General features: G+C 34.7%; 1 protein-coding gene across 1 annotated transcript; it reads right to left on the bottom strand.

The window, feature by feature from the left end:
* Positions 1-904: 904 nt before the first annotated feature.
* On the bottom strand, positions 905-25695 carry LOC149071695 (tyrosine-protein kinase CSK-like). Its single transcript, XM_089248024.1, has 13 exons — positions 25384-25695; positions 23975-24062; positions 23697-23807; positions 22419-22519; positions 18995-19214; positions 17580-17748; positions 12870-12972; positions 10770-10931; positions 9738-9837; positions 7962-8057; positions 5421-5507; positions 4966-5177; positions 905-1882 (listed from the first exon to the last, which is right to left on the bottom strand). Exons 2-12 carry the CDS (start codon positions 23999-24001, stop codon positions 4998-5000), a joined length of 1356 nt encoding a protein of 451 aa, XP_089104150.1. The 5' UTR covers positions 24002-24062; positions 25384-25695; the 3' UTR covers positions 905-1882; positions 4966-4997.
* Between the last annotated feature and the right edge of the window lie 38 nt (positions 25696-25733).

The following is a 25733-nucleotide window of genomic DNA, read 5'->3' as shown; positions in this document are numbered from 1 at the left end:
AACCATCTTAAAATGGTCACTTTGTGTGTGAATGGAAAGGGGATTTCAAAATGGAACCCTGGCTAAAAAAAAATCTATGCGACTTCAACGCAAAATATCAAGTAAAATAAATTAACCTGCGCTTCCATCTTTAAAAATAATCTTGGCTAGCTTGAGGAAGACTGTCATGGAAGGAAACATTCAAGTTTACATAATTTCTTATGGAGAAGTTTGATCAGATCTACGTGTTTTGGATTACGAGCACATTTATGGAATGAATTATGCTTTTAAACTGAAGTTTCATAATACTGTCAAAATGGGTAGTACATACCCTTCGCAGCTAGATACAAATGGGATATAGATATAAAAATTGCTAGATCAAGCAATGGTTTTAAGCACATGCAATGCATGGATTGTTCTTAGTACATTTTTGAGAAATCAAGAGCTACAGCTCAATGCATTGCCACAGTTAACTTTACTGTTTTAACTCGTAATGCTATTTCTATCAATTTTAAGTGTCAAGATGAAGCAACTGAAAATAAAAAATGACTTCATGATAAATATGTTGCAGCGAACAAGTACATATCATTCATACTGAAAAAATGTCGATATATACTCTTTAAAGAAAAAAATTTGATTCTGCTTTAGCACAGCATGGGTACAAATATAAAGCAAGAAACTTTCAGTTTTAACTATAATATCATTAGTAGAAGGAATATGACGCCCCTCCCCCTCAATGGCAGGATGAAATATTAATTCATTATATCTTTTATATAATATGATTTTATAATTATCACTACGGAAAAAACGACAATCATCTAATCCTGTATCTATTTGTATAGACGATCACTGAATAAATGAATAAAATAAAAAACAAAATATCTCTTTACAATTATATACAAAATATTATTGCAAATTTTCTTTTCGACAAAAATGATAGATTTATTAAATAAAATATAATCTGAGACAAATTAATTACACAATCTGCTACACATCCTAAGGTAATAAAATTTTCAAGTCATCTCACGTGAAATCAGGGCTGCGTGGACTATTCTCTCGAACGTTAATTATATAGGCAGACATATAATGACAACTACATTTTCGTAAGTTAATTTTTTAGTTAATTTCTTGACACATCTCTGGGTAAATTAAAAAAAAAATTATTGCAAACATGCATGATGATTCCATTGAATACCTTCACTACATTAACATTTCCAGAAAAATCTATCTTAAAATCTAGATAAGGGATTGACACTAAAGTTACACACACGCACAAACACACATAATATACTTGTGTCCAAGTAAAAAGCTGTTTGAGAACACCTAAAAAAATAGCAAATACTATTTTTTCCCCCGTCCCTACAGGTTATCGGCAATGGCTCGCCATTCGCAATAAACAGCTGAGAACATCACTATATAGTATAAAAAAGACACACAGACACGTTTCATATATATATCAAATCTGTCAAACATGTAAAAACTGGTACAAAAAAATATTTCTGGTTACAGATGGAAAAAAAAAAGAGACAGAATTTAAACTGACGAAAAGCAAAAGTTAATTGTTGATATGGCTCGGTAAAGTCAAGTAATATATATCAATCCGCATGGATTCGAAGAGATTAGAAATTCATAAATTTTCTTGCATAAAAAAATGGCCTGTTCTTTGTCACCAATTCAAACAACTCGCTTCTGCTGCAACTGGAATTCCAGTTGCGGCCGAAGTTGACCTGATAATGAAAGCACAGCTTTCAGAAGAGAATTTCCTTCTATATCTTGTGAAATGTTTTTCCAGTTGAAGGAAAGCTGTTCTATTTCCATGCGGGATGAAGATGAAATGCAGATCAGAACTCAAGGCACTGCATATCAACGTGATGGATACTTGCTGCATAGATTAACAAATTACCTACATTTCAAAATAAAAGAAAAAAATATATTTTTTCCACTTATTTAATTTCTATAGTTCAAGACCATCAGATAGAAACTGAAAAATGGTGTAAACATATGCATTATAGTAGGCACATGCCTAATCAATTGAAAGAAAAGAAACAGCTTAAATTTCCAAAACATTAAGATATTTCAATTGGGGGGGGGGGGGGTTCTCAAAGTGAGCAGTATCGCCCCCTGGTGGGCGATAGAATGGTCCAAGGGGGCAATAGAACCTACTGATTTAACATAGGATCCTATGGGCTTACTTCAGTTGGGAGGGGGGGGGGGCGATGAGAGGAAAAAATTTCTGATGAAGAGGACGATGGAACAAAAAGTTTGGGAGACTATGTGGTAGACCAATGCATAATTCTGAGATCCCAATACAATTGGACAAGTGTATGCTGCTAAATGGAGCGAATCCTCAGTTCATATGTATTTTTAGTATACAGTAGCACAGGGTTCTTTCAAGCTTTCAGGCACTGAAAGACAAAAGGAAAAATTTACACAATGCTTGAGGGCAACCAGTCATATTACAATAACTAGATTCCCACAGTGGTGTCTTAGTGGACGGGGTCCCATATTACTAAAGAATTGTATTTATTCTGATATTGTTTTCCATAAAATAATGAAAAATATTTTGATGATTCTATAAATAATTTTCTGCCCCAAAGCAGAATGTTTTACATTGTTCTGCAATGAGCCCTCGGCTGACTAGAAATGCTCTGCGTTAAAAATCTCTATAGAGTGGAACCTTCCCTAATGAACACTTCTTATTAACAGACACCTCCAGTTAACAAATATTTTTCTGATCTCTGGTTCAGTGAAATAGGGCTTTAATGTATTTCACTGTCTGTTAGCAAACACTCTCAATAGCGGACACTAAAATCAGGCAGTTTATAATTTTTTTTCCAAACTTTTATTTATTAATTTTTGATCATAAACTGAGGATTTATCATATTCAACTAATATTAAGTTTAATCTCAGGCTCATGTTGGTGAATATAATAAATCATTAATTAATTACTCAATTAACTAAAAATAGCTATGGCCCAGGACAGTCAATTTTTGAATGGCATTGCTGGTTTTGTTTTGTGTGAAGAAAGCCAACATTACAAGACTGATAATGGTTTTTACGCATTCATTTTCTTCACTTATTTTAATTCAATTTTTATTGCAAAATATGTATAGTTCATGTATTATGTACAAATAAAAATAATTTTTGGTTCAATGAAGAGAAGAAAGGTTATAAATTTTTCCATATTTATCAGACTTTCCAACTTTATTTGGGGATTATGCATAATCGTCGGTAAAAGTAATAAATGTAGTGAAATTTATTAAGCTTTCTTTATCGAGACGATTGCTAATTATGCATAACCACTTGTGTATCACTTTTACAGTAAACATTCTCAACATTAAAATGTATTGGAACCAATTTATTGCAACCGAAGCCAAACGTCGTATAAACAAGGTTCTAGTTTATATCGCATCTCCCCATCAACGGATGCTCTCTGTTAACAGATGAAATTTTTGGTTCCATGGGTGTCTGTTATCGAGAGTTTCTACTGTAAGTTTTTTTTTTTTGCACTTTTTATTAAAATTCTTCCAGATTGTTTTGCGACATATGTAACACATTTTGTACACATGCACGTCATCGATTTTGACACATTCTGCTTTGGGGGTTTTCCTTTATTCTGAAAAAATATTTTTCCTTTATCCTGAACATATTTTTTATAATTCTGTAAATATTTTTCCTCAATTCTGAGAATATTTCTGTAATTCTGCAAATATTTTTCATTAAATATTAACTTTCATTAATTCTGAAATCATTTCTTTCAATAACTAAAATTATTTACCTGATTAGTTTGGAAATGTTTTCAAAAACTATGGTTACCAGACGTCCCCTTTTTTGATGTAATTTCAAGCGGCCCTACATTTTAGAAAATTTACCTTTTTGTTCCCCTTTTCGGTTTTGAATTTTTTTTTCTGGGGAAAATTTTTTACTCTGGAACATATATCTATTGTTCTTAACACACATTTTTACATGCTTTGACCAAGCACCATCGGATTTCCCAGAATACAAAAACCAAAGTTGCTTCCAAGCAGGACAGATGTTATTTTAACCATGACCCAGCTTATTTCAAGATAATATGAAAAATACAGTCTGAAAGAACTAAACTGCAACATTCATTTTGGGAATAAAATCGTTTGCTCACCAAAACGGGGGGGGGGGGGGGGGGGGGGGGTTACATCTTCCATAAAAAAATTAAAATAGGATGCAAACAGCATTCAATGCTGATTCCAATGGCAAAATCGCCTCTGATAAAAAAGCAATGCTTCCAAAAGAAAAAAAAGCTTTCTGAGGGTTGAGGAAAAAAAAACACATTTCCCCTTATTCCAGGCAAAATAATAAAACTAACCAAACTATAAACAATTCATCAAAATCGAGGAGAGAAAGATAGGTACTTGTTTTTTTTAGCGGTTTTGGCTGGGAAAAATTATTGTGGTGGCAGGTTTTTGTTAGTGTAGTGGCACCATTTGTTGAGAAATTGGGAAAAGTGACATTACCGATGGTGTGTGTGCATGCACAAGCGTCCTCCTTTCTGAGTTTTCGAATCTGGTAACCCTATCCAAAAGTAATTTTGGAATTAATTCTTTCCCCAATAATGGAATGCTTTTTTTTAAGCTTTTTTTTCAGCATTTTTATAAATTCTGTAACTATATAAGCATTTTTGTATGTTGGTGCGGTAACTGCAAAAGACTTCGAGGACCACACGTGGCATGTGGGCCATGAATTTAAGATCCTTATAGTAGAATCTTGATACTTCACAATATAGTGCATTATGTCTCTCATTATTTAATTCAACTAATAAAAAATATTTTATACATCACATAGTTGTTAGGTTTACAATGCAGGGGTAAACCATACCTCCAACCATGCTCACTGTTTTTGGCACTTGAGAAATGAGGAATGCCATCTCCGTCATTGACGATGTGTTAACATGATATATGATTGCAATAAAGTTCAAACTGACAGGTGATGATTTATAAATTAAAGAATTACCATTCAAAGTATTAAAAGGCATTTTTTTTGGCTCAGATAGTAGCTAAAGACCTAAGATGCTCGAGTCGCTTGAGAACTTCAGAAAATGTGGGCCTGTTCTCTTGATCGAGATCCCATGCCAACCTCATAATCTCATAGATTTCTGGGGGACATCCCTCTGGCGCCTCCATCCGGTAACCTTTTTCAACATGCTTAACAACATCTGCTAAGGGCTGTAAATTAGGAAACATGAATGAATGTCATATGAAGAATAGAAGAAAATTATCCAGTTATGTATTTACAAAATGTTTTAAGGTGCAAAAAAATATAAGTAAAAGAAGTTCACTTGAAAAACAGATTACACTTTTCAGTAATGATATAAAAAAAAACATTAATATTAGAGGGTATTCTACAAAAAAACCAGGGGTTCTTAAAATAGGAGCATTTATTACCCAAATAAATTGAACACTACTTACTATTCTTGGATAAGGTACACGTCCAAATGAATAGATCTCCCAGAGCAGAATACCAAAGCTCCACATGTCTGATTTGTTGGAGAATTTCTGAAGGAAAAAAAATTACTAGATAAAACTTATGCCCTCAAAGTAAAACACAATTCAAAGCAGAGAATCACAACCTTTTTGATCCATGGGCCAGATATGTCTCACGGGCAACAAACTAGTGTAATTAACATCTTGTGTGGATTGACACAGTTGTCTATCGGCATTCATGGGAGTTAAGTTCCAAGGGTCAAAGGGAATACGGAAAATCCATGAATAACACAAACCATGAAGTTTTGTTTCTTAGGCATCTAAACACAGCATTTTCCATGTGAAAGATATCTGGATCCATGGCTATATAGTAGCAGGTGTCGCTTCAGCAATGGCTGATAGTTTTTTTGTTTTTTTTTTGATATCTGAATTTATTGATGCCATAATAATGGGGAACTGCAGCAACGAAGCTAACCATTGTCAATTTTTCAAATTTTTCTTTCTAGTTTTTCACTTTTAAAAACATTTCCTGAAGCACCAGAAGAACCTTTAGAGTTTTTTAAAATGTTTACTAACGCATACAATTTATATTTTGTTCCAGTACAAGAATTAGCATTGTAACAGTGTTTTCCAGAAAACTGGGAAAGAGACAGCAATTGTGGAATCTGAAAATACTGAGGGTTGAGTGTACTTTCTTTTATGAATACCCTTTGCAAGCTGGATGGAATCCCTTCATGGGTCACGTTAGGCCCATGGGCAGGAGGTTGTGTACTTTTGGTGTACAGCATTGATTTGAGATTGCTCTGAGGAGCATGAGCAAACTAATTTCTATCTGGAACATAATGTTATTTATGTTATTAACATTAATTATGTTCCAGCTAGAGATACTGATCAAAAATGTCTTAGATTCATAAAGTTTTACTGTGTACAAAGGATCAAGGAGATGCAGAGAGGAATTCTAGTGGGTTAACACAAATGATGGTCAGCTTAATAACAATGTTAAGAAATTCATAAGATTCAAACAGTCATATGAAATTTAGTAGATTTATTACTTCACCACCTGTACACTGCTTCGGTCCTATTGCCACTGAGGAAATTTACTATCATTTCAACTCCAAAGAGATGGGTCTCAGATGCAGAATGTACAGAAAACTGTGTGATGTATATCGAAGAACCTTTGGTAAGAATTTTAAGAATAAGGGGAAAAACCACTTGGGAGTTTTCTTGACTATTATGAAAATTTTTACTGAAGAACATATTCAATCAGCTGAGAGGACTTGTAGCAGAACAATGCAAAACATTTTGGTTTGGGGGGGGGGGGGTATGTTTGGATTAATTAATCATTGTAGACTCTAATCGAGAATTTATGTAAGTTTTGTGAATGTATGTGCTTAGGTGCTGTCAATCCTTCATAAACTTAACAGTAGAGATCTACAAAAATATCGACCGCTCAATATAGATTGTATTATATCTTTAGAATCTTCTGTTTTTCAAAATTGAAAAGTTTGAAAGTCTTTGAGGAATTGCACGAAATATGACAGAGCTGAAGAAGTTATAATAAAGAGAAGATGCAGCCAGTTCTAGGCATAACATCATTCTTGGGGGGCCTTTAATGATGAAAGGGGTAACCCTTTAAGTGGTTTTTAAAATTTTCCTTATCTGAATTATAGCTTCTGCATTTAAAATAAAAACGCGTTAAGAACCTGAGATATTTGGGGGTGACAAAAATAAAGCAGATCAAGTTTGACGAGATATCTCAGGATTGCCGCTGTTAGGGTTAATAATGAGTGAGTTGAATTCACCAATTATGCTGCCAAGGATTTTTAAAAACCTAAAACTGGTGATTTAAGCGGGGTGAAGTGGCATAAGTTATTTAGAGATCTGAATGTACAAACAGGATTGTGGGATTGAAAACAATCTAAAAAATAGTTCCAGTTGCAATGATATTGTGGGTGCGCCAGTCGGTGTAATGGTTAGAGTACGGGGTTTGTGAGTTGAAGGTTGTGGGTTCGAATATCAATGTAATCTTCCGCGAATTCTTTTTTCGATTCGTTGGGGGGTTCCGCAGGGGGGGGGGGGGTGTGCATGTGTGGTTAGGGCCTCCAAAAAATGGCCCGGGGATCCGTGATGTTCTTAAGTCAGCCACCTCGTTGGGCAGTTTGCCTGTTGTGGAATTGTATTTGTATTTGTATTTCTCATAAAGACTAATGCTATTCAGCCACATGGAGCTGACAATAATGTTGATCAATAATAAACTTGGGTTGAAACAAAAATTAGAAAATACACTAGACTTTTGCAAATCTGGCACATATCAGACCAGGGTGTACCGGATCATAGGCAAATTGGTTGAAAAAGTCCAATTTGAATAAATAAACCTTTGAGCACAGACATGCACAGTGACATCTTTTCCTCTTCTATACTCGAAGAAAACCTGCCTAAAAACAACGAATTACTTGACAGGAAAGAGTAGCGCACAGCTAGATTATCAAGAGTCTACTATATTTCAAGTGATAAAGAGTGACATACACTGTGCCTGAGAGCTTCGGGGGCAGTCCATTTTATCGGGAACTTTCCACCTTCAAGGTTGAAACTTTCAGCTCTAGCTAGACCAAAATCACAAACCTGAAAATTTTGAAAATGTTGATATGAGGAGAAAAAACCCACAAGCAATCAAAGTAATAATAAATAAAAATAATAATGGTAATTATGAAAAATAAAAATAGTAGGTAAAAGGCTTCACATATAGAGCCAGGTCGAGATCTTCAATAACGGAAGCAAATCTTGTGTAGGTGGCACATACAAGTTCTGATGGCAGATTGTTCTAGATTCTTGGGGTACGTCATATGTACCCATAGAAAAAACAATCTCTTTCGGCCAGTATTGGTACTCTTATTTGGAAGTGATGCCTACGTAAGTTGGTTCTTCTGTCCATGATCTCAAAGAAAGGTTCTCTCGATGGTAGATAAACCATCTGGTAGACTAGTTTGTAGCATATCTTCAGATCTTCACCGATTCTACGTCATTCCAGAGAGTGCAAACCCAGAAATTCAAGTCTCTTGCAATAAGACTAACAACTCATGTCAGCTATTTGTTTGGTGAAGAACCTCTGTAGCTTTTCAAGTAGCTTTATGTCCTTAATTTTGTAAGGGCTTCATACTTGTGAACATAACTTCAGAGTCGGGTGATCGCATGCGCATCACATTTGCAGTATGCTGTACATAACATGTATGAAATTCGATTAGTCTATTAGATTCGCAAACTATGCCATGATAATATTCAGTAAAACCCAGGATGTGGCTCATTACAATAAGTAAGTCTACACATGTATCTACTTGCTGCAACGTTTCATTGCCTAGCTTAGGGGTTCTCAAACTATGCACTCCCTGACAAAGGATTTTCGAAGAGATTATTTGTTAAACAGCTCTGGGGAGCCAGCGGAACTCGCAGATAAACATTGAATAGGAGAAAGGGGTGTCACAGGTAGGAAAAGCTTGAGAACCCATGGCCTAGTTGATAATATTCAGGATCGGGTCGTCTGCCCAAAATGCATTGAGAGCCGCTTTTCGATTTATTGAAATAGGGGAATTTATACTGACAACACCGGAAAAGTTGTTGGTTTACAATTTTTAGGTCCCTAGTATTTTCTACAGCAGAAAACAACTTCATGTCATCAGCGAACTGCAATAGAAGGATGGCTAGCCTGAGTGGCATCGTCCCAAAAGCACAATATGCTGAAATCTGTGATGTATGTAGCAGAACAATCTAAAATAACTTGAAAGGAAAGTGTACAGAAAACAAACTATTATGCAAAATTTTACTGCAGAACATTTCCAGTCAGCAGAGGGCTCGTTGCAGAACAATGCAAAGCATTCTGCTTGGGGGGAGATATCATTAAGTATATAAAGTAAAGATCGGACCCAAAATCAATCACTGGATGACTCTGCTTAGCACCTGGCAGTCTCTGGACATGACGCTCGCCAAACAAACCTGATGAACTCTCTCTGATAGCAGTACCGGAATTATCCTTACAATTTTATCAGGAATGCAACATACATCCTATATTAAAATACTTAACTTGAAAATTACCATGAATTATTCAACCCCCCCCCCCCCAAAAAAAAAGCTTTTGTAAGTTGTCTTCAAACTATCAGAGATGAATTTAATTGCTAAGGTATTGAATTGTTCAGCAATTCTTGAATTCAAATATTGCGAGTATCTCTGCAAACATAGAGACGAGGCATTTTTTTCCTAATTGGGAGATTAAAAAAAAATAAAAATTTTTGAGTATCATAACATTATTACCTTGGCTACATTGTCATCAGAAATCAAAACATTTCTAGCAGCTAAATCTCTGTGAACAACATGTCGAGATTCTAAGTACTCCATGCCTGCACAAGTATCCCTAAAAAAAAAATAAAAAATTAGCTGATAATTGTATGCCAACTACTCAAGGGGGGACGGGGTTCCTGCAATAACGATATGCTTTCGCATTCTTTTTGTTGTTGTTTCTGTTGTGTTTATTGTCTTAAAAATTTATGTAAATACTTATTGCCACAGAGGCAGTTTACTACCATTTTACCTCTGACAAAGTGGTTCTGTCAGACTTAATAATTGTGGACCCTAACTGCGCATTTATGTAATTTTCATGCATGTGTGTTCGAAAGAGCTGCCATGTACGAGCTGAAGAAATTGACAATAAATGATTATTCTGATTAAAATTCAAATGTTGTGAAGTCTGTCAATACTCGCTGTGACAAGATTATTTTCAAAGAAGACATCAACTCGCGTATGTGCCTTGAAGTTGGGAAAGCACACAAAATCAATTTACACTGACCGCCACTGTGTTGCCAGCAGGGTTTAAACCTTGTTCATGCAATGTGAGTCCATTATGATGCCCACGTGACCACACAAAGGCGGATATAACTACTGAAAAGTGTGTAGTTCTGTTTTTAATTATTTTTTTTCACAGTTTCTAAAATAATAAATCAATGAAATTTATCAATTTTATTCTGAATGAAATTAATATGCCACATTGACCTTATCAAGAACAAAAAATTTCAGAATTTTAATATTTTTTCAAATACGCATTAAAAAAAAATGAAAGCATCATTGCTATCATCAAAAAGAATAATAAAAAAAGGTCTATTCAAATTCGCAATCATTCTAAAAAACTGTGTCAATGCAACAATAAGCCCCAAAAAATCTAAAACAAGATTTATAATTTTTCCAACAATCTTTCACCTATACTGACTTACTAAATACACACGTTTATCATATATTAATATAAATCATATCTAAATTTTTAAATGTTGATAATTAACTGAAAGAACTTACGTAGCAAAATTAATTTGGTCACGTTTAGTAACATGGAGCCGGCCTCTTGAACGGAGATAATCAACCAGCGAACCTTTAGACATGTATTCTGTCACAATATAAATGGAAGGCCAATCAAACACAACACCCAATAACTGTACAAGATTAGGATGACTAAGGGACCTGGAAAAAAAAAAAACCCATTAAATAATTGAAAATAATATTAATACAGATATGCCCATACTGAAAGCAAAAATATTCAAACTAAAAACAATCTATACAGTTGAATCCCTTTGTAACGAAAACTTTTCCAATCCTTAAATAAGTTTACATAGGAACAATGTATTACGAATTCTGATATTATGTGAAATGAAAAACTCATTACAAAGAATTTAAAAACAAGTTTCTGAAAAATCAAAAGTACAGAATGTTCCAAAAAATGATCCCATAAAATCGGTGTCAAAAAATTAACTTGAACTGTGGAGGAAGAACAATTGTCTTATGGCTTTACGAAGGTACGATTAGTAAAATCTTAAATACCTTTATAACGAGGCCATTTCTATAGCCTCCTTTGAGTTTGTTGTAACAGTATTCACCCATATTGTATATATTTTAGGGATGTGCTTATTATAGCACACTTGTGCTAGATACCACATAGCTTTCTCTTATAAAAATTTGCGATTCTGATGAATTACATCATTCATCAGTTCTTGCTTACAATTCACATGATAGCAGATCCTAATACAATCAAGTAGTTAGGTGGACACACCAGCTTTTCATATCAAAGAGTTCAAGTGCAATGGCAGCAGCTACACTTGACACTACATATATATGCATGTATTTATTTGGCTATCATTTTACTTTAATTTTTCTATTTATCATTATAATTTTTTTTTTTTAATTTCCATTTCCATAATAGGTTTTTCCCATTCAAGGAGATAAAATTAGAACAACTTAATTTTGAGTCTTTTCATATGACCCTTCTTTTCCTCTGCAAACAAAAAGATTTTGGCTGACATTTTTTGGCTTTGATTTTTGCCCTGGATAATTTTCAAATTGTCACAATGCAATTTGGTTTGAAAAGATGATATTTGGTGAGAACTAGATAGATGTCCTAGCTTTGTAACATTTTAAATGTGGTCACCCTACCAAAATAGACGCTTACCACACCGTGAGTTTGAGGCATAAGTGGTATAGTGGTAAGATGCTGACATATCACCATGAAAGCTTCCACAAGTTTGGCAAAAAGGATTGGTTAAAAAAGTTCTTTCCCCATGGATCTGACTCAACAACTGACGGATGACACCTTTTCAATACGTGCTTGTTGAAAGTCCCTCCCTGCTCAAATGAGGACGGAGGTCATCACTTTCTCTCGAATAACGTCACTTTTTCTGGAGAGAAAGATTTCTGACCCAACTCAGTCAGTAGTAAATTATTATATCACAATATGACTGGGATAGGTGCGCAGTGAAAAAGGAAAAGTTTCTTAGTTGGAAAATTCTCAAATTTCATACGTAATCATCGAAATGAGTGCTAGAATTTAATTTGGAGCTCACATGTGAGAATTCAAATCAAAATTCACTAAGCGTGTGACTGAATAAACACATTGGGAACTACTGTTCTAAACTATAAATTGTTCTTTATAGAACAAGCTGCCTGAATTCCTTTTCCAGGGATTTTTTCAACTTCGTAATGTGAATGTCAGCTATCTAAATCAAATTTTATTCACAATATATATGCAGGATTATATGCTGCATGCATATGATGCATATATATGCTGCAACACCTTATGCAGGATTTATGAAAATAGATGGAAATATCATTGATAATGATGCTGCATCGAACTGAGATAATGAATTATTACTACAGTTAGTAATTGCATCGCCAATAAAAATCATTGGTGTCAATCCTGCTTATTTATGTACATAAAAGTGATGTTTAGTAAAGAAAAATTTTCTGTACCTACGTAAAATTTCATTGAAAATCAAAAAGAGTAGGTTAATCTTCATGCATAAAAAAATTTGCTCTATCAAAGAAAAAGCTAGTTCATGCCAGAAATGTTAAGCAAACTAATGAAAAAAAAAAGCATAACAAAGCTAAAAGAGAAGAAAAAAAACGCACGTCATGACAGATGCTTCAGCAAGAAAAATTTGGGCTGCCTTGCTTGAATCCTTTAGGACTTTCACTGCAACCTTCTGACCACGAAAGCAACCAAGAACCACATCTGTAGAAATATATACATTACAAACAAATTATTTCATCAATATTCCTATTAAATATAATACATTCTATGTCATGTATATTGATTATTATATTTTTAAAAATTTCATGGATGCAATTTCAACAAATATTAAAAATTCCATTGGGAAACAATTATTTTTAGAATTTCACCCATGCGTGTTCGACCTATAAGAAGCTCATTTGGCTCTTGAAAAGGCATTTTGAAAGAGTTGGATAACAACAGCGGGGTTGCCACCGTATCATGATACTGGATTATTATTTTACTTGTCATATTGGAGTTCAAGAGCTGTTTTGATCTTTTGATCATTTTTGTTACACCATGATCATTTTCTTGTCCCATGAATGCTCATTATACTGGGAGCTACAACTTATTGCTGATTCTGAAAGGCAGCATTCAACATTCTGCTTTTTTTTACTAACTAAGAGGTTGGTACGCTAGCCCCCTGAGTGTGGGACTTCCATCTTTTTCTGTGGTCATGTTGTCATCTCGTCATGTTGTACCTATGCATCAGGAAAGTTTCTGACAATAATGTATTGGGTATCGAACAACAACCCTGTAAACATTTTTGGTACTTTAAGTGAACATCTTACCAACTTCAGTTACCAGGCCCTTCAAGAACTGTTCCAGAGAAGAGAGGAATTTGATCCCATTTCAAAGATTTATTCAGATTATTATTTAGCTATTGTTTTCACTCTGGGGAGGAGAGAAAAGAAACACTATAGGGGATGCTGGTGGTTAAGAGGTCACACAGGGAGAGTATGTGTATGTGTGAGCGAGCGAGAAGAAATGTTGTTGTTTTGTGCCTGTCTTGCCTACAGTACAAGTTGAATGTTTTAATGTTCTTTGAAAAAGTGGAGAATTTATTTGGTTCTCATTATAATTGAGAGGGTTACAACGGAAAAGGATGCAACTTCAAAGTTAATCTATTACATGAGTTCTATGTAATAGTCAACCATAGCCAACACAGGGTGTTCTCAGCCATCTCATTGGGCATTTTGCCTGTTGTGGCGTTGTATTTGTATTAGAAAGCAGCCCTGGTTTCACACAGGTTCACAACACATACATGCACATCCCAACATGTACTGATTCATTAGAAGTTCCACAGAGGAATGTGGACGAGGTGCATGAATGGTTTAGTAGTAATGGCCCTGGTATATAGAATGGGCCTGTCCATCTGCCAGTAGTCAGATGTTGGGTAAAAGAACTTTAAGCACTTAACTCAATTTTTCAAATTTTGTCACTTGCACCCCATTGTTTCTGACTCCCCAACCCCAACCAGAGTGAGACGTTTATAGTTTTACAGTGTCACAGACAATAGGATGTGAAGCAAGCAAGGAAAAATGACAGAAAAATGTATGGTATCTTCAAGAAAAACTCATTTGGCACTTAAAATACTTTGGAAGAGTTCATAACAACCATTGCCACTGCATATCTGCCAAGTTCGGAGAATGAGAATTAGGAAGGTTTTTGCATGGATCCGAATTCTGCAAAAAAATAAATACAAAAGGGATTTTTGAAAAACAATGAAGGGATTTTCAACTTAAAAAATATTATATAAGAATTTTTCCCCTTTCTAAAAACGTAGCACGGATACAGCTACTTTACCGCACACCAACTCTAGCCATATAATGCCATACAGCAATTTTGAACCAGTGGATTTGGGTGGGAAATGAAGGTTCCATCTATCGTTAGTTGCCACAGGCTCGGTAGGTACAGAACTTGTTTCTTATATTCTTCCCTGGATTCGAACCCGTGGGCGTTGACAGTAACCTTTATGGTGGAAGATGAGCATCTTACCACTGTGGCACTTGGGCATCGACATGGGTACAAGTCATTGCGATTACAGACAACTCACCAACCAGCAGGTTAAATTACCTGTCATTACTACTCTGAAATTGAATCACACCAACAAAAAAAAATATCATAAGGCCTGAAACAGGATATACAGACTTATGGTCAAATAGTCCAAAGCACACATGAGTCATCTCGCCAATTTCGGATGTCGAAAGGCCAAATCGATGCTAGCTGTTTGGTGAATTTTGTCTTCCCCCAAAAATATGAAGTATTATTTTATTATTTGATGCAATGGCTACAATTAACATTAAGCTTGTGTTCAAGATTTAAAATGAGAAGAAGTGTTTTTCTGGATAAATTGTTTGGGAATTATTTCGCCATCCCCAAAAGTAGGGATTTTTCAATCACATCGAAATTTGTGACATATAAGAATTTTTTGAGAGTAGATGGAGATATCTGGTAGAAGGAATAGAAATCCAAGACTTGGCAGCTCTGCCACTGTATATCATGATAACTGATGATTTTACTAAATAGGAAAGTTTGCTTCAAGATACAAATAAAACTTTATTTATAATTGAAATTTTCAAAAAAAGCAAAAAAAAAAAAAAAAACACAGCAATATAACAGGATTTGATAGTCCAATGTTTAAAAATGAACTGAAATATAAAAATGAACTTCATAGTTAATAACGGTTAATTTTTAAATTGAATTTTGTTTAAAATTCAGGGGTGCAAGCGCCCCTCATCTATTTCGGAGCAGCAAATTTCATTTTTGGAGCAGAACTAAAAACAAACTATATCTGCAATATAAGGAGTAATTTTTCTGTGAAATGCCAAAAGTTTTGCCAAAAATGGTTGAAACAAATAATTCTAAATAAATTTCCTTCACAAATTAAAATCCATTTAAATTTTTTCTGAATTATCTTATCTGTCACTACTAAAACATGCATTACTGAAATGATGAATAAAAATTATGAGACTCTTTTTAAATTAAGCAACATGCATACTAAAAACCTAGGCAACAAGAATTTCTGCTGCTTGAACATCAAAATCTTATTCATCCTGATATAGCAAAAAAAAAGTGCGTGCAGAATATAATAAGGGTTTTTTAATGAAAAAAAATTAGCTTCTCACAAAATTTAAAGAAATTATTAAATTTAAAAGCAAAATGCAAAAAACGAGAAAAATATAAATACCGTATTTACTTAAACAATTTCTCAACCTAATAGCATGTTAATAGATTACGAATCACGAGTTGCTTTCAGAAGTTCAGCATCTCAATGACAAATTTTTTCAAATTTTTCATGCACTTGAACATAAGATTTTATATGTCTTATTCCATTAAAGCATTAGATGGACAGATTTTTCAATGTTCGAACAGACTTTTATTTATTTGTTAACAATGAACTCTCTTTGACTGTCTGCGTTACCATGTGCTAAAGATAAAAAAGCCTTCACCAAAACTGGCAAAATTTTGAACTTTGGGCTGCTTTCAAGGTTATAAAGTTTGAATATGTCTGCCCAATATCTATCTATTCTCTGAACTGATTTCACTTCTTGTAATTATTTGCATTGTAGTGCAACCCATTCATCACACATAATTAATAGTTCTGTTGGTGATACAATGTTGAGCAACATCCCAGCAATACGTGAGGGAGCAACGTACCATCCCAGCAATGCGTGAGAGGGAGTGCAAACGTTTCATTCTCTCCAACAACATGCTTGGGAAAGGTAGGACATTAATATAAAAAAGGTATCTCACAGAAGTTATGTAAAATGAGCACATGCTCCTAGTACAAACTCCTTCCTTTGACTATAATTAAGAGCATGCCCCTCCCCCACCAATGCAGTGGCGGACCGTGCGGCCATATTGGGCGCCGCTCTAGGAGGGGTGCGAATGGAATTGAAAGGGTGAAAAAAGCTTTGTTTACCAAAAAAAAAACGCTGTCAGTAGTGCCAAAAACAGATTCCGCATGGGTAGAAATTGTTTTCCTCGAGCCGCCCCTGTGTTCACCAAATCCGGATTTTTGCAATGTGAAATTGCCACGATCGGCAACTGCCGACGATAATCACACGACCGCATAGTGACTAGATGACAAAACTATGAATATTTTAGCTGGAGTTTTAACAGATCCCATTTTTTTCCAATGATCTTCGAAAAATGTCAGTAAATTAACGAGTAAACCAATCCTCTTTTCGATGTATGCGGTCTTAGAATGCAGGTTGGCAGCCGCGAAATCACCGTAATTTTCAGTATATAACCCGCAGGAGAAAAAACGGTCTCTGAAATCGGAAAATTCTGCAAATTCATTCAGGGACTTTGATAGCCCGGCAGTTAACCAATAACAGTATAGGACTTCATACTTCAAGGTAGTAGAACTACTTTCCAAGGTCACAACATAACGCTGTTGTGGTAGATGGTGGGAAATGAAAAAAAAATTAAAGTTTCTCCCTTCGTATTTTTTTTTCCGTGTCTCGGAAAGAACGCGTCCCGTGAACAAAATTTTCATGCTTCTTTTTCCTACATTCCCGGGATTTGACGCCCTACAGTGCATTAGCGATACCTCCGCGAACCAGAAACAAGAATTGCCGCAAATGCGCAGGGATTTGGCGTCTTGGTGCAGCTCTTGCACCCCTGAAAATTCAGGCAAATTATCTTTATTTTAATTTATAAACATTCATACATCTTTCACTAAGAACATAATCATTTCTCAACGGTTTTGCCATCAACTTTCATGTTCACAAAATAAAAATGTGCAAAACTATTCTAAATATGACTGGTAAAAATGATCTTACCACCGAATTCTCCTTTCCCAAGAACTTCTCCCAATTTCAGATCATCTAATTTGATAGTCCAACCAGCTTTTTCAAATTCCTGAGAATCAACAGAAAATTCTGGACCACCCTTCTTTGGAACTGACAATTTGAGTCGTGTACATAGTCCATCGGCATCCTTTTGGTAATGCTACAGGAGAAGAATACTATATAAATGCCTAAAATAGGCCAAAAATATTTTCTCAATTTGTCAAACTCTGCTAATAGATTTTTAAGTTTTTCAGTGGGATATAGCTACTTTTAGACAAAAAAGAAAACGGGTAGAGCATATAGATGCTCAAGCTTTAAATTTAGGCACATAGAAGTACATTGATACCTTGACTAACAAAGATAATTCATCATAAAATCACATTTGTTAGCCAAAACATGATTTTCCGTAAGTTTCTATGGAAAATCATTTGATTTGCTTCACAAACTGCCAAAAATTGAAAAGTAACTTTCATAAAACATTAAGATGCATAATGAAAAAGACAAATACTGACTGAAGGCTGAGATAAATAACTTCACATTTGGATGGAGGAGAATTTAAAAGATGACCAACTGAACACCTTTTTATTTTACACTATGTAGAGTGGGTTCGAAAGCCATATGAAGGGAAGTGTGTGAGATGTTGTACTGTGTGATAACAGTGAGCTCATTTCTTTCTCACACACACACGCAGATAGAAAAGATAAGTTCCTAGAATGTCCAGACTTGAGTTTGATAATAAAGGTCATTGTATGCACTAAAACCATTCAAGTTTGAGGCTTTTTTCAAATACATTTTCTCTTATCCTTTCATTTCACATGAAATGGCTAAAAATCTTTCTGAACGAGAATGAGAAGTGCATCTGGAAAACGATTTCGAGAGGGAAATAAGTTAATCTGGCTCAAGTGACAATTACTCACTGGATTTATTTTGATTGGCATGAAAATTCATCTCGCAATACAGATGCTAGCTCATGCATCCATATCTACTAAAGTGTTTGCTAGCCGAATCTGTATTCATTAGCTAAGGCAGATAAACATTGAAAAAATCATCATTAGCCAAAAAATTCACAAGCCAAGGTATGACTGTACTTCAAGAGAGCTATAATTTCTAACCACATTGCGGTTAGCATTCAAAGTAGATTTTGTGCCAAAAAATAACAAATATAAATGCAAAATAATAGTAGTAGTAATAATAATTCCTTTCTTAAAATAAAATCATTAGGGAATTTTAATTTGTGCAGGCTAGCCATTGATGTTATCATTTGATTAAAGCATTTATCTCATCAACATATTGATGGATAACAGTATTGTTAGGCTAACTTAAAATCAATTTTAATATACTATAAATGATTTAATGCTTTCTTTTCACAGGATAAAATGAGAGGAATATTAAAAAAATGATCTAACCTCCACCAGCCTGGATAAGTTTTCAAAGTACTCCTCCTCATCAATTGTGAGTTGGTTTTCTTTGTAGATGACCCGATAATGTTCAACTTTGTTCTTGTAACACACACACAAAGTATAATCACCAGGAAAATTTGTGCTTTCACGAACTAGAAACAATCCATCTTCTCGTGGTTCAAGTAAATTTTCAGCTTCATCTCGAGTAATTTTACCATGGAACCATCTTTTAACAAAAGAACAAAGTTATTAAATTCATGCAGTTCTCGAGCAACAGATATGTTATAAATACAATAGCCAATAACACATACCAGAGGGCATGTGTATAGTCAATGCTCATTATAGCAACCTCCATCAATCCGTTGAAAATTAACATTTTATAGAAAATAAAAAATATGTAGTCTATGTCATATGTAGATATGTTTGTCATTACCTGAGCATTGACTGTAAATGTTAAGAAGGAAAAAAAAGTTTACAATCGAAAGACTTACTTCACGTGTGTGAACACAAAAAGTATTACTTTATTTCCCTGCATTAGCCAGCATACTGGGAAACACTGACATTGTGCCAGGAAATTTGAAAACTGGAAAATTCTTATATCTTTATTACAAAAATCTATTGAATTGGATCCTCATTATATCTTGTTTTTTCCTGGGATGCCAGGAACAAACCTGAACTACATTAAAAACCTGGTGTATCTTGAGTTTGGTGGCATACGGCTAATGCAGGGGGAATACGGTATATGATTTCATAATGTATGAAAGTTTCATTAAATCATTCATTCATCACAAAGCTTCATTCACAATCGTTAAATTTTAATGTATTTCTATTATCTACAATTTTTTGTTACATTACGAAATCGATAATATTCAAAATAGCAACATGTGATAGCGATGCAATAAGTGAGTAAGTTTTCCATAGCATAAAAAACACCTATATTTAGCCAGGGCTACCCTGGTCGCAGTGAGGAAGTCTAAAATTGGTACCTAAAATTTTCTTTACGTGATTGCTAAGTTGGATTCACAAAAGGCAATACAAAATTTTCTGATTTCATGACAATGTGTTTTTGAACACAGAAAACAGAATCATATGCAAGGAGGGCCATGAGGGAGCCCATGTACCTTTGCCCCCCCCCCCCAAGGTGACCAATTTCAATTTAAAAATGCCTCTGTAAGAGATATGCCGTACTCTCTCTTTCTAATCAGTGTGCCTTCCGAAATGTTGGTCTTGTGTACACCCCCGATGGAAAAAGTCACTTAAATCACGAAAAAGTCTGAAAATTACAGTCAAGGACCATTTTATCTCTAAGCAAAAAAATGTTTTGACTTAATGAAATTTGCTTGTGTCTAAATTCAACTCTCTTGGCCAATACTCCATAATTGGGGGGTAATAGTCACTATCGTTGACAAAATTTCTGAAGAAAAATTTGCTTTAAATTTCAAATAATAGTAGAGTGAAATTTGGCAATATGAACTCAGCATTGTGATTCGGACTACCATTTTGCATTCAGAATGATGCATAATTTTAAAAAGAAATACGATAAACATGTTGGGGTAAATCGAGAAGCTATCCATACTTAGAATAAGACAACCATAAGTATTCTTTATGGGCATTGTATAATATTTTATCACATGTGTATATATTGTTTACAATTTTTGTAAATTGCATTTTTAATTGGGTTGCTATAGTTTTGAAATATATGACATCCATATTTTTATGGGTATCCAGACGTGCCAACTTTTGAAATCCAGAAATACGGAGATTCTCCCGAGGGGGGTACCCCCCCCCCCCCCCCTCCAGACACTTATAGACTCGATCCGGAAAAAAAAGTTCACAAAAAAAATTTCTGAAAATTTTTTTTTTTTTTAATCAATTAAGAAAAAGTTACATTCTTCCCCCCCCCCCCAAGGCAGGTTCTGCATTGCCCCTGAGCAAAATATAATTCCATGTCAGTCTTTCCATGCAGAATGGAGAAATCACATCTACATACTGTTCAAAAAGTATAAGTGTTTTCTTTTGTGCATGCCATCAGTGAATGCTAATCTCGGGTATATGAACTCTTAAAAGCTTTATAAAGTTTTATATTTTCTTTTTGAAGATATTTAATCGGAAGAAACGATTTAAAAAAATTCAAATTACAAAGCTGCCAACGTAAAAACGTGTTTACCGCACGGCTGTTAATGGAATACAATAACGATTATACAGGAATTTCGGCAACCAAGGTCATGGCCCTGATAAATTATTGCCGATAAATGCTACGAAAACGAAGTCGCGTCTTTACCAGTTGCTTAAACGTGGTCACAGAGACTTTTTAAGGCTGATCGATGGAAATGACTACGGCTGTCCTCTATGGGTGTTTTCCCTAACGACGACAGTAATCATTGATGCCACGACAACTCGAAAGCTCGTGTAAAATCTAATTTTCTGCCAAAATCCGGAGAAATTTTAACAAATCCGGAGAGCGGGAGGAAGGATAAGAAATCCGGAGTCTCCCGCCTAAATCGGGAGAGTTGGCAGGTCTGTGGGTATCTTTTTCTCAGCCACCTCGTTGGGCATTTTGCCTGTTGTGGCGTTGTATTTGCATAATACTGTTAAAACTATGTATAAATGGCCCTTATTTATAATTTATTTCATCATTTTTCACCTGTAAATAGTCATTAAGTTATGTAAAAACATAAATAATGCATTTTCCTGCGAATTGGGCGATGTTGCAACAGTGATGAGTTCACAAGAAAGAATGACATCACAAAAGAAAGAAACTGGTGGAAATGTAGGCTAGAAATTTCTTGATGCTCCCCGATCTTTTCCCTCTCTAAGCAAAATGTGTTGAGAAAGAAGAGTTCACTTGTGTGAGTAACTTGAGGGAGTTCACTTGAATGAGAAGCCAACTTTCAAGGGGCTCTCTGTTTTAATGTGTATAGTCAAATCCTGCTTGTGAATTTTACTTGCAAATTTCTGTTCTAAATAAATCTGTGACGTCCTTGAATTTTGTTTTGTTCTTTTCCCATTTCAAGGACTTCTGTGAGAGACATTTATCCAGAACAATACAGCATCTCGCCAGAATCATGAAATACAAAAGTGGGAAATTTTTAAATGGGATCCACATTAGAACAAGGATAATAATAGTGGAAAACACAACTTGTTGAAAATTATTGAATCACCATATCTGTAAAGGCAATTAAAAAAAAAAGTTAAAGAACGATTCACAAAAAAAGTGACTAATTCAGCAACGATGGAATTTTAGAAGTGTCACCAACCAGCGTTTACTGGGATAATGAAATATTAACTCTAAACAAATGCTTACAATTAGGCACATACATGAAAAAAATTTAAATTTTAGAAAGACAGAAAAAATGATCAATAAACATCAATGAACAAAAAATATAATGCTTTTGAAAGAATTATAAAATATACTGAATTATAAGCTTACGGCATAGCATTCAACTTCACTTCCGATCGCCTCTGTATGTAGTTTGCAGGAATCAAACCTTCTCTTGTGTCTACATGACGAGCTTTATACCAATTTGGATCCTGATCATAATGAGGGTGGAAAAAAGATATTTTCAATCACTTGTGAATGACACTTGTTCTCAATCACACAATTCTTTAAAAAAAAATTATTGTCTGTTGTCAAACAGTCAATCAGAGCCTTTGATTCAAAGATGAAATAATTTCGTTCGCGCACATTACAAAACATTGTCCGTACAGTGAAACCTTATTACCATGATACTCAATACAATGATAATTTTCCATAACCTAGTTCGAAATTGTCTTTACCCTAATGTTAAACTCATAGCAAAATACAATGTCCTCTACTGTGTGTGTGTGTGTGTGATAACTCCCTCTATAAAAATATTTTTCAGAGAGAGCCATAACAATATTTTTTTTAGCTTTGCTGTTTCCTTCTATCTTTTTTCAAATGCTTTTTTTTCAACAAGTTTCTGTGAAACCGGTTTTGTTTTGTTTTCTGAATGCTTGTTGTGAGGTTAGCAGATATTTTTCACTATCTGCAACTCCTCCCTCGCTCAGCTACTCCCACAAGTTAGCATTTGTTAGCTCTTTGAACAACCTTCTTCTGAGTATTACAAACAATATGGTCTGTTCCGCATGCACAAGGCTTCCTCGTTATTTGAAAACAGTAGCACAATCTAATTGTTCGCTACTGTAGTAGTATGTGGGTTTTCCAACCATCGAATTGTCCCCTTTTTTTGATGATTTATCGACTAGTTAGACTCGAGCAATATTTTGTTTTTTCTTTCTTTTTCCTCTATAGACACCCTAATCCTGAAATTCAACACCTTCTGCTGTGTTACAATAATGAAGTCTACTTCTCTTGCTATATGACATAAAACAGCTGGGTAATCATTTTTCCCACAGGGTAGGTTTTCATTGACAACTACAGTAAATATAGGTTTTCAACAATAATTCTAATGGTCAATAATAAGGTGAGAACTAATACGTTCTGGCAGATATTTGTTTTTGGACACTTAGTAGCGTAGATTTTTTATTTACCTTTCCTTTCTTCCATTTATTATAAATGTCTTTTTCAGAGTCTATTTTAGGCATTTTTAATGGGGTTTTTTTTTTTGACTGCCTACTTTGACCATTGTCAATGCCTAAACTTCTGGACTCTAATAATTATGAATGATTTTGTTTTATTTGATTTTGCGTAGAATTAAAAATTTATATTCCTAATTTATAGACACACCTTAGTGGGAGTAACGATGGTCATGATATCTCCTTTTTGGAAAGTCAGATCTTCTTCTGAACTGCCCTTGAAACTGTAACGAGCAACTACCTCAGTTCCTGGTTGCCAACCCTAATAAAACAAAACACTTCATTAATGAAGAACCAAAATAAACAGTTTCACATTGCTAAAGTATCTGTTAAAATCAAGTCAGTTTAAAAGATTTATTGTAAATTTGTAAGCATAGGCTATACACTCACAATAGTTAAACATTATATATATATATTCTAATGACATACCCCTCGAGTCATCCTCTCGTTATTCATCTCAAGGGGAAAACCATGTAAATAAATTTCTTTTCCAAGAAGCAGGATTCGCAAACAGATGCTGAAATGAAGAATGGTCGATAATAAAACATAATTGAAACTTTTTTTCACTAAACTTTTCTTAATTTTTGATATTGGCTACACAAATTGAAAAAAAAAAAATTACGCACCAACCAAATTATGATGAATAATTTAGTGGTCATGTTGTGTTCCAAGTTAAGATAATGTGACAGTTGTTCAGACGTTTTACCCTGTTAATTGACTGATTCACAATACACACTCGCCTATTAAAATGTTGGGAACCAGTCAATTAATGGGGTAAAACCTAAGCATTTACCAATACACATCTAGATGTGTGATTCACACATCAAAATACAATTTCACGACTTCAAATTTCACTGAAGAGTACTTGAAATTTTTGGTAAGTTTTTTTTTAGAGAGTTTTTTTTTCCTTTAAAAAAAAAAACTCGCTTACTGACTACCTTCAAAAAACCTATTTCTACATTTTATCAAGTTTTTTTACGTTTTGCATGGAAAGCAGAGTGATTTTTTGTCGAGTCATTGGACATGTTTGACGCCAAAAAAAGTTCCCTAACTCTGGATTATACCAAAGAAATTTCCTTTTGGTCATGCATGCATGAACTATAGATCACCCTTTCCCATCATTCACATGATTGCACACACTCTGCGTCACACTTTTGGTCCATCATTGGCCTGGTCTTGCACTTTCTAGGTCACTCATACACTCTTCTAGGTACCTCTTTTAGTTATTCACACGCTTGCACACAATTTAGGTTAGTCTTTTGGTCATTCACATGTTTGCACATGCTCTAGGTCACTAGTTCGCTCACTTGCGTGCTTGCACGCTCTTTCGTTCACTCGCTTGCAGACTATGTCACTCATTTGGTCACTCACTGATGTAACTCCTCGCTCAACGAGCATAGGCAGATTTATGGTCCATTATGGTATTTATGGATTAAAGTACCACAAATTTCTGCCACTCTTCCTCCCATTCTACCAATTTTCTTGGTCACTTATTCTCTAAATTTGCCGCCTGGACTGTAGCCCAGTACGCTCTTCCCCCCACACTTAGAAATACATCAGTGGTGGCAAAAAAAAAAACAACTCCCACCCAGCAAAAAAAAAAACCTTAGTTACCATCATCACTTGATCCTATTGTAAAAACCCAATCACAAACACCTTCTTAACAAATTTTTCACTGAAATGAACCACCACCACCACAACCACATAATTGGATCGACAATCCAATATATTGTGGCATTTGTGTTTACAATGACAAATGTAAAAGGTAAGCCATATGGCACAGTTAAAAAACACCACTTAATTCTATTTAAAGCAGCGGCTATATAAAGCAACCATACCTTGAAACATGGAGATATCAGAATAGCGTGGCGGCCACGGATTCCCAAACACTCATGCTGTTGTTATGTTTATATTGAGTGGGTATTTCCTTGAGACTCGAGAAGTGGATGCAGAACTCTAGCACATTGAGAGGTTACAAGCTCCACCAATTCCTCGGACAACTTTCAGGGAGCCGATCGCTCCAATTAAAACAGATGCCCTCAGCCAAATACTGAAACTTCTACTAAACAAATAAAAAAATAAATAAATAAATAAATAAAAAATTTATAAGTAAAAAGACACGCACTTGAAATAAACGGTTACGGTAGCCTATTTTTGGCGGTTATTGCCCCCTTGATATGGAGACGGG

This window comes from Pholcus phalangioides, unplaced genomic scaffold (assembly GCF_987345545.1).
Source record: "Pholcus phalangioides strain wild (caught in Gottingen) unplaced genomic scaffold, Ppha-v1.0 ptg000018l_1, whole genome shotgun sequence".
Taxonomy (NCBI): Eukaryota; Metazoa; Arthropoda; class Arachnida; order Araneae; family Pholcidae; genus Pholcus; species Pholcus phalangioides.
Note: the sequence above shows the minus strand (reverse complement) of the source record. Positions and strands in the feature narration are given on the sequence as shown.